The sequence below is a fragment of the Oncorhynchus masou genome, unplaced genomic scaffold, assembly GCF_036934945.1.
Source record: "Oncorhynchus masou masou isolate Uvic2021 unplaced genomic scaffold, UVic_Omas_1.1 unplaced_scaffold_1385, whole genome shotgun sequence".
Taxonomy (NCBI): Eukaryota; Metazoa; Chordata; class Actinopteri; order Salmoniformes; family Salmonidae; genus Oncorhynchus; species Oncorhynchus masou.
Genome location: NW_027003768.1, coordinates 45,658 through 55,657, shown reverse-complemented (window position 1 = coordinate 55,657; position 10,000 = coordinate 45,658). Strand labels below are relative to the sequence as shown.

At 52.0% G+C, this 10,000-nt stretch overlaps 1 protein-coding gene across 1 annotated transcript in view; it reads right to left on the bottom strand.

Moving 5' to 3' along the window:
- ptpn12 (protein tyrosine phosphatase non-receptor type 12) overlaps positions 1-10,000 on the bottom strand; it is a 93,865-nt gene that overhangs the window by 45,517 nt on the left and 38,348 nt on the right. The window contains exons 2-3 of the mRNA XM_064958881.1: positions 5,214-5,322; positions 864-940 (exon numbers count right to left, since the gene is read on the bottom strand). Coding sequence (XP_064814953.1) covers positions 864-940; positions 5,214-5,322 — 186 coding nt within the window. The remainder of the gene's footprint in view (positions 1-863; positions 941-5,213; positions 5,323-10,000) is intronic.

Here is a 10,000-nt window from a genome sequence, read left to right as displayed (position 1 = left end):
AGAGAGGAGGAAGTGGAGGAGAGAGGAGGAAGTGGAGGAGAGAGGAGGAAGTGGAGGAGAGAGGAGGAAGTGGAGGAGAGAGGAGGAAGTGGAGGAGAGAGGAGGAAGTGGAGGAAAGGGAGGAAGTGGAGGAGAGTGGAGGAAGTGGAGGAAAGGGAGGAAGTGGAGGAGAGAGGAGGAAGTGGAGGAAAGAGGAGGAAAGGGAGGAGAGGAAGTGGAAGAGAGAGGATGAAGAGGAAGAGAGGGAGAGGGGGAGAGAGGAAGTGGAAGAGAGGGAGAGGAGGAGGGAGGAGAGGGAGAGGGAAGAGAGGAAGTGGAGGAGGAGAGGGAGGGAGGAGAGGGAGAGGGAAGAGAGGAAGTGGAGGAGGGAGGAGGAAAACACTCAGACATCTTTATTCAGGCCATCCTGAAAAGGTCTCGGCGTTTTTAAGGGTGTAATTGATCACCTTGTGTGACACAGCTGAGTGTCATTAGCTTCCACACAGTGTGCAGGTTGCTATGCTACACTCCACATGACCATCACCTGGAAGGCCCTGTCGCCTCTAGTTACTAAACAAAACAACATTTTGTGGACTAGGTGTTACAATTCTCCATCCCTCAGCGTTCCTTCTGCTCTATTTAAAGTGTTGATCTCTGACTGGACAGACATTCAGGGTGAAACTGAAGACGTACTGGTGATATGTTTGTGGACCTGAAAGCTTATCTCTGCACATCCGCTTCTGCCCCCCCCCACACACACACACACACACACACACACACACACACACACACGAGGCAAAAGGCTGTGTAAGCCGTGGGGGGGCAGAGGGGTGAGGTCACATCATGCAGTCACAGGTCTGAGGTGTGAAGAAAGTCAACTGTACCTTGATGAAGCTGGCATTGATGTAATCTGCATCCTGATTGGTTGTTTTTAAAGTCAGCTTTACCCTCGTGTGGTCAACTGTGGGAGAGAGAGACAGAGTTAGAGAGACAGAGGAAGAGAGTGATAGGAGAGGAAAAGAGCACGAGAGAGAGAGAGTTTCCCATGCCAATAAAGACCCTTAAATTGCATAGAGAGGGAGAGGAAGGGAGAGGGGAAGGGAGAGGGGAAGGGAGAGGGGAAGGGAGAGAGGAAGGGAGAGGGGAAAGGAACAGGAGAAAGGAACAGGAGAAAGGAGAGGGGAAGGGAGAGGGGAAGGGAGAGGGGAAGGGAGAGAGGAAGGGAGAGGGGAAAGGAACAGGGGAAAGGAACAGGAGAAAGGAGAGGGGAAGGGAGAGGGGAAGGGAGAGGGGAAGGGAGAGGGGAAGGGAGAGGGGAAGGGAGAGGGGAAGGGAACAGGGGAAAGAGAGAGGGGAAGGGAACAGGGGAAAGAGAGAGGGGAAGGGAGAGGGGAAGGGAGAGGGGAAAGGAGAAAGGAAGGGAGAGGGGAAGGGAGAAAGGAAGGGAGAGGAGAAAGAGAGAGCTACAGATTAGAGGGAATAAAGACCAAGGATGTGGCTGGTAAATAGAACAAATAAATCATGTCAAATGTTTTCAGCACTGAACAACAATAATATTATATAACACTATATTTGACTGATCCATCTGTAGCCTCCATCCATCCACCTGTAGTCTCATTCATCCATCTGTAGTCTCCATCCATTCATCCATCCTTTCATCTATCCGTCCCTCCGTAGCCTCCAGTCTCCATCCATCTGTAGCTCCCATCCATCCGTAGCCCCATCCATCCATCCGTAGCCCCCGTCCGTCCATCCATCCGTAGCCCCATCCATCCATCCGTAGCCCACGTCCATTGCCTCCATCCCTAAAGCCTCCAGTCTACATCCCTCCGTAGCCCCCATCCATCCATCCGTAGACCCCATCCATCCGTAGCCCCCATCCATTGCCCCCATCCCTAAAGCCTCCAGTCTACATCCATCCGTAGCCCCCGTCCATCCATCCGTAGCCACTGTCCATCCATCCATCCATCCGTAGCCCCCGTCCATCCATCCGTAGCCACTGTCCATCCATCCATCCGTAGCCACTGTCCATCCATCCATCCATCCATCCATTGCCTCCAGTCTCCATCCATCCGTAGCCCCCGTCCATCCATCCGTAGCCCCCGTCCATCCATCCGTAGCCCCCGTCCATCCATCCGTAGCCCCCGTCCATCCATCCGTAGCCCCGTCCATCCATCCGTAGCCCCCGTCCATCCATCCGTAGCCCCCGTCCATCCATCCGTAGCCCCGTCCATCCATCCGTAGCCCCCGTCCATCCATCCGTAGCCCCCGTCCACCCATCCATAGCTTCCATCCATCCATCCGTCGATTGGAGTCTTGATGTTCTGAATTAAGAGGCAGAGGGGCTTCAGATGACAGAGGTTAGTGTCCTGTAAGATGTTGTTCAGGTAGAGGTTAGTGTCCTCCATGTTGTTCAGGTAGAGAAGAGGTTAGTGTCCTCCATGTTGTTCAGGTAGAGAAGAGGTTAGTGTCCTCCATGTTGTTCAGGTAGAGAAGAGGTTAGTGTCCTCCATGTTGTTCAGGTAGAGAAGAGGTTAGTGTCCTGTAAGATGGTGTTCAGGTAGAGAAGAGGTTAGTGTTCTCCATGTTGTTCAGGTAGAGAAGAGGTTAGTGTCCTGTAAGATGTCCTCCATGTTGTTCAGGAAGAGGTTAGTGTCCTCCATGTTGTTCAGGTAGAGAAGAGGTTTGCGTCCTCCATGTTGTTCAGGTAGAGAAGAGGTTAGTGTCCTGTAAGATGTCCTCCATGTTGTTCAGGTAGAGGTTAGTGTCCTCCATGTTGTTCAGGAAGAGGTTAGTGTCCTCCATGTTGTTCAGGTAGAGAAGAGGTTAGTGTCCTCCATGTTGTTCAGGTAGAGGTTAGTGTCCTCCATGTTGTTCAGGTAGAGAAGAGGTTAGTGTCCTCCATGTTGTTCAGGAAGAGGTTAGTGTCCTCCATGTTGTTCAGGTAGAGAAGAGGTTAGTGTCCTCCATGTTGTTCAGGAAGAGGTTAGTGTCCTCCATGTTGTTCAGGTAGAGAAGAGGTTAGTGTCCTCCATGTTGTTCAGGAAGAGGTTAGTGTCCTCCATGTTGTTCAGGTAGAGGTTAGTGTCCTCCATGTTGTTCAGGTAGAGAAGAGGTTAGTGTCCTCCATGTTGTTCAGGAAGAGGTTAGTGTCCTCCATGTTGTTCAGGTAGAGAAGAGGTTAGTGTCCTCCATGTTGTTCAGGAAGAGGTTAGTGTCCTCCATGTTGTTCAGGAAGAGGTTAGTGTCCTCCATGTTGTTCAGGTAGAGAAGAGGTTAGTGTCCTCCATGTTTTTCAGGAAGAGGTTAGTGTCCTGTAAGATGTTGTTCAGGTAGATAAGATGTTAGTGTCCTCCATGTTGTTCAGGTAGAGAAGAGGTTAGTGTCCTCCATGTTGTTCAGGTAGAGAAGAGGTTAGTGTCCTCCATGTTGTTCAGGTAGAGAAGAGGTTAGTGTCCTCCATGTTGTTCAGGAAGAGGTTAGTGTCCTCCATGTTGTTCAGGAAGAGGTTAGTGTCCTCCATGTTGTTCAGGTAGAGAAGAGGTTAGTGTCCTCCATGTTGTTCAGGAAGAGGTTAGTGTCCTCCATGTTGTTCAGGAAGAGAAGAGGTTAGTGTCCTCCATGTTGTTCAGGTAGAGGTTAGTGTCCTCCATGTTGTTCAGGTAGAGGTTAGTGTCCTCCATGTTGTTCAGGAAGAGAAGAGGTTAGTGTCCTCCATGTTGTTCAGGTAGAGGTTAGTGTCCTCCATGTTGTTCAGGTAGAGGTTAGTGTCCTGTAAGATGTTGTTCAGGTAGAGAAGAGGTTAGTGTCCTCCATGTAGTTCAGGAAGAGGTTAGTGTCCTCCATGTTGTTCAGGAAGAGGTTAGTGTCCTCCATGTTGTTCAGGAAGAGGTTAGTGTCCTGTAAGATGTTGTTCAGGTAGATAAGATGTTAGTGTCCTCCATGTTGTTCAGGTAGAGAAGAGGTTAGTGTCCTCCATGTTGTTCAGGTAGAGAAGAGGTTAGTGTCCTCCATGTTGTTCAGGAAGAGGTTAGTGTCCTCCATGTTGTTCAGGTAGAGAAGAGGTTAGTGTCCTCCATGTTGTTCAGGTAGAGAAGAGGTTAGTGTCCTCCATGTTGTTCAGGTAGAGAAGAGGTTAGTGTCCTCCATGTTGTTCAGGTAGAGGTTAGTGTCCTCCATGTTGTTCAGGTAGAGAAGAGGTTAGTGTCCTCCATGTTGTTCAGGTAGAGGTTAGTGTCCTCCATGTTGTTCAGGTAGAGAAGAGGTTAGTGTCCTCCATGTTGTTCAGGTAGAGAAGAGGTTAGTGTCCTCCATGTTGTTCAGGAAGAGAAGAGGTTAGTGTCCTCCATGTTGTTCAGGTAGAGAAGAGGGGGAGCGGGGCAGAGAAGGTGTGTGTGTGTGTGTGTGTGTGTGTGTGTGGATGCTATGTTGTGGGGAAGAAGGGCCAAGAGGATGTGTGTGTTGTGAGAGGCTGTGGTCAGAGTTTATTTGTCCAGTCCACTCAGAGCTCTTCTGGCCTGTAGCATTAATGTGATCCTGTCCAGTTATATCCATCTACTCCCCTGACTGTAAGAACCATTAGAGAGAACACACACAGCACACTACACATACACAGCACACTACACACACACTACACATACACTACACACACACAGCACACTACACACACACAGCACACTACACACACACAGCACACTACACACACACACAGCACACTACACTACACACACACACAGCACACTACACACATACAGCACACTACACACATACAGCACACTACACACACACAGCACACTACACACACACAGCACACTACACTACACACACACAGCACACTACACACACACACACAGCACACTACACACACACAGCACACACACACACACAGCACACTACACACACAGCACACTACACACACACACAGCACACTACACACACACACACAGCACACTACACACACACACACAGCACACTACACACACACACACAGCACACTACACACACACAGCACACTACACACACACAGCACACTACACACACACAGCACACTACACACACACAGCACACTACACACACACAGCACACTACACACACACACAGCACACTACACACACACACAGCACACTACACACACACAGCACACTACACACACACAGCACACTACACACACACAGCACACTACACACACACAGCACACTACACAGACACAGCTTTGGCCACACAGCATTACATACAGGGCAGTATGTCTTTATAGCGGTTCTTCTTCACATTCCCTTCCTGCTCCCCGACGTTGGTGGGGTAGATCTTCTCTGTCCTGTATTTGGTCGATAATCTTCGTAATCTCTGCAGGGAGAAAAAACAACAAGAGAGAACATGTTATTCATTCTGTGTTTTTCTGTCTCCTATAGAGAGACATGTAGTGGAGAAGGAATACCCAACAACACCTTTCATTTATAGTGCACTACTTTTGACCAGAGTCCTATGAAGGGAATAGGGAGCCCTTTATAGTGCACTACTTTTGACCAGAGTCACATGAAGGGAATAGGGAACCCTTCACCACCTTCCGGAGACACCTGAAACCCCACCTCTTCAAGGAATACCTAGGATAAGATAAGTAATCCTTCTCACCACCCCCCCTTAATGATTTAGATGCACTATTGTAAAGTGGCTGTTCCACTGGATGTCAGAAGGTGAATTCACCAATTTGTAAGTCGCTCTGGATAAGAGCGTCTGCTAAATGACTTAAATGTAAATGTAAATGCACTACTTTTGACCAGAGTCCTATGAAGGGAATAGGGAGCCCTTTATAGTGCACTACTTTTGACCAGAGTCCTATGAAGGGAATAGGGAGCCCTTTATAGTGCACTACTTTTGACCAGAGTCCTATGAAGGGAATAGGGAGCCCTTTATAGTGCACTACTTTTGACCAGAGTCCTATGAAGGGAATAGGGAGCCCTTTATAGTGCACTACTTTTGACCAGAGTACTATGAAGGGAATAGGGAACCCTTTATAGTGCACTACTTTTGACCAGAGTCCTATGAAGGGAATAGGGAGCCCTTTATAGTGCACTACTTTTGACCAGAGTACTATGAAGGGAATAGGGAACCCTTTATAGTGCACTACTTTTGACCAGAGTCCTATAAAGGGAATAGGGAACCCTTTATAGTACACTACTTTTGACCAGAGTCCTATGAAGGGAATAGGGAGCCCTTTATAGTGCACTACTTTTGACCAGAGTCCTATAAAGGGAATAGGGAGCCCTTAGGAACACATCCGTATAGAGGGGCTTTAGTGTAGGATAGGATGAATGATTGATGGTCAAGAGAAACATTTGCCCTACATTAGAGGGACGTGGTACAAGCCAGTCATGTTTCAGTGTCACAGGAATGGTTCCCAGAGAGTGTACCGTTGCCCACCCACGAGGCGAGGGATCATGAAGAGATCCTATTTGACTACGCTCCACACATTTCACACACCCCCTTCTCCAGCCCCTCTAACAGCCCTGCAGAGACCAGCCCACCTAGATGCTATACAGTAGCTAACAGTTTAGGAATGCCCTAGTCCCCCTCGTGCAGCTCCACGATGGTTCCTCGCCCATCAGTACTTCCTGTGGAACTTCACACAACTCTCTCTGGCTTCATTGGGAACTTCCAAACTCTCACAACAGCACCCTTGATCTCCAAGCGGAAGCCCTTAATTCAACTCTGCCCTCTCCCCAGCTCCGCTCTGAGGCCCTCTCCCCAGCTCCGCTCTGAGGCCCTCTCCCCAGCTCCGCTCTGAGGCCCTCTCCCCAGCTCCGCTCTGAGGCCCTCTCCCCAGCTCCGCTCTGAGGCCCTCTCCCCAGCTCCGCTCTGAGGCCCTCTCCCCAGCTCCGCTCTGAGGCCCTCTCCCCAGCTCCGCTCTGAGGCCCTCTCCCCAGCTCCGCTCTGAGGCCCTCTCCCCAGCTCCGCTCTGAGGCCCTCTCCCCAGCTCCGCTCTGAGGCCCTCTCCCCAGCTCCGCTCTGAGGCCCCCTCTCCCCAGCTCCCCCGCTCTGAGGCCCTCTCCCCAGCTCCGCTCTGAGGCCCTCTCCCCAGCTCCGCTCGGAGGCCCTCTCCCCAGCTCCGCTCGGAGGCCCTCTCCCCAGCTCCGCTCGGAGGCCCTCTCCCCAGCTCCGCTCGGAGGCCCTCTCCCCAGCTCCGCTCTGAGGCCCTCTCCCCAGCTCCGCTCTGAGGCCCTCTCCCCAGCTCCGCTCTGAGGCCCTCTCCCCAGCTCCGCTCTGAGGCCCTCTCCCCCAACATTAATTACAGTGACAGTGTGTCATTCAGCTCCACTCTAGCAGGCCACAGAGTCCTCAGGGACAGAGCAGTAATGAGACACTGCTTCAGCACATTAGCTGAAGGGATAAACTACACACTCGTACATAGACACGAGAGGTTGACTAATTCATCGGAATGGCCGATTAATTAGGGCTGATTTCAATTTTTCATAATAATCGGAAATTTATTTTTGGACACTGATTTGGTCGATTGTTTTTGATTTTACACCTTTATTTAACTAGGCAAGTCAGTTAAGAACACATTCTTATTTCCAATGACGGCCTAGGAACAGTGGGTTAACTGCCTCGTTCAGGGGCAGAACGACAGATTTTGACCTTGTCAGCTCAGGGATTCGATCTTGCAACCTTACAGTGAACTAGTCCAACGCTCGAACCACCTGCCTCTCATTACACTCCACGAGGAGACTGCCTGTTACGCGAATGCGGTGCGCATGTGTGGAAATAGACTGTTGTTGCTCCGCTTCAAGCCTATCAACTCCCGAGATTAGGCTGGTGTAATCGATGTGAAATGGATAGCTATTTAGTGGGGTGCACACTAATAGCGTTTCAAACGTCACTCACTCTGAGACTAATTCTTCCCCTTGCTCTGCATGGGTAACAATGCTTCGAGGGTGGCTGTTGTCGATGTGTTCCTGGTTCGAGCCCAGGTAGTGGCGATGAGAGGGACAGTAGCTATACTGTTACACTGGCAATACTAAAATGCCTATAAGAACATCCCGTAGTCAAAGGTATATGAAATACAAATGGTATAGAGAGAAATAGTCCTATAAATATTATATTAAGTACAACCTAAAACCTCTTAGCTTGGAATATTGAAGTCACATGTTAAAAGGAACCACCAGCTTTCATATGTTCTCATGTTCTGAGCAAGGAACTTAAACGTTAGCTTTTTTACATGGCACATATTGCACTTTTACTTTCTTCGCCAACACTTTGTTTTTGCATTATTTAAACCAAATTGAACATGTTTCATTATTTATTTGAGGCTAAATTGATTTTTATTGATGTATTATATTAAGTTAAAATATAATTCAGTATTGTTGTAATTGTCATTATTACAAATAATTATATTTTTTATTTAAAAAAATATTTTTAAAAACATCAGATTAATCGGTAACGGCTTTTTTTGGTCCTCCAATAATCGGTATCGGCGTTGAAAAATCATATTCGGTCGACGCTACACACCCGTGCAGACGCTACACACCCGTGCAGACGCTACACACCCGTGCAGACGCTACACACCCGTGCAGACGCTACACACCCGTGCAGACGCTACACACCCGTGCAGACGCTACACACCCTAATTAGGAAATATGTATAAGAGTGTTGATGGAAGCTTCACAAGATGTAATCACTAGTGATGTTAATAAAAAGACATTGAAGCTAATTTTCTAACAATTAGCGACCAGTTTTCCATGACATGCACTGCTGCTGAGGCCGCACTTGAGGTAGCGACCTGGGAACAGAGAGGACGTTGGGAACAGAGAGGACGTTGGGAACAGAGAGGACGTGGGGAACAGAGAGGACGTGGGGAACAGAGAGGACGTTGGGAACAGAGAGGACGTTGGGAACAGAGAGGACGTTGGGAACAGAGAGGATGCTACTTCAATGTAGTCGGGTTTCAAGACCTAGTGGGAAACTTCATCCTCTCTCTTTCTTTTTCCCCTCTTCATAAAAAAAACACGCCACCCTAACCGTGGCCTACAAACTCAACAGCTACTGTGACTACTGTCACGGTCTTCTGGTGTTGTAGTAGCCCTGGGCGTTGGAGCGGTGGGGGCCTGGGCGTTGGGGCGGTGGGGGCCTGGGCGTTGGAGCGGTGGGGGCCTGGGCGTTGGAGCGGTGGGGGCCTGGGCGTTGGAGCGGTGGGGGCCTGGGCGTTGGAGCGGTGGGGGCCAGGCGTTGCGGTGGGGGCCTGGGCGTTGGAGCAGTGGGGGCCTGGGCGTTGGAGCGGTGGGGGCCTGGGCGTTGGAGCGGTGGGGGCCTGGGCGTTGGAGCGGTGGGGGCCTGGGCGTTGGAGCGGTGGGGGCCAGGCTGCGGTGGGGGCCTGGGCGTTGGATGCGGTGGGGGCCTGGGCGTTGGAGCAGTGGGGGCCTGGGCGTTGGAGCGGTGGGGGCCTGGGCAGCGGTGGGGGCCTGGGCGGTGGAGCGGTGGGGGCCTGGGCGTTGGGGCGGTGGGGGCCTGGGCGTTGGGGCGGTGGGGGCCTGGGCGTTGGAGCGGTGGGGGCCTGGGCGGTGCGGTGGGGGCTGGGCGTTGGAGCGGTGGGGGCCTGGGCGGTGGAGCGGTGGGGGCCTGGGCGTTAGCGGTGGGGGCCTGGGCGGTGGAGCGGTGGGGGCCTGGGCGTTGGGCGGTGGGGGCCTGGGCGTTGGAGCGGTGGGGGCCTGGGCGGTGGAGCGGTGGGGGCCTGGGCGTTGGAGCGGTGGGGGCCTGGTCGGTGGTGCGGTGGGGGCCTGGGCGGTGGAGCGGTGGGGGCCTGGGCGTTGGAGCGGTGGGGGCCTGGGCGGTGGAGCGGTGGGGGCCTGGGCGGTGGAGCGGTGGGGGCCTGGGCGGTTAGCGGTCCAGCCTGGGCGGTGGATGCGGTGGGGGCCTGGGCGGTGGAGCGGTGCCTGGGCGGTGGTCCAGTGGGGGCCTGGGCGGTGGAGCGGTGGGGGCCTGGGCGGTGGAGCGGTGGGGGCCTGGGCGGTGGAGTCCAGTGGGGGCTGGG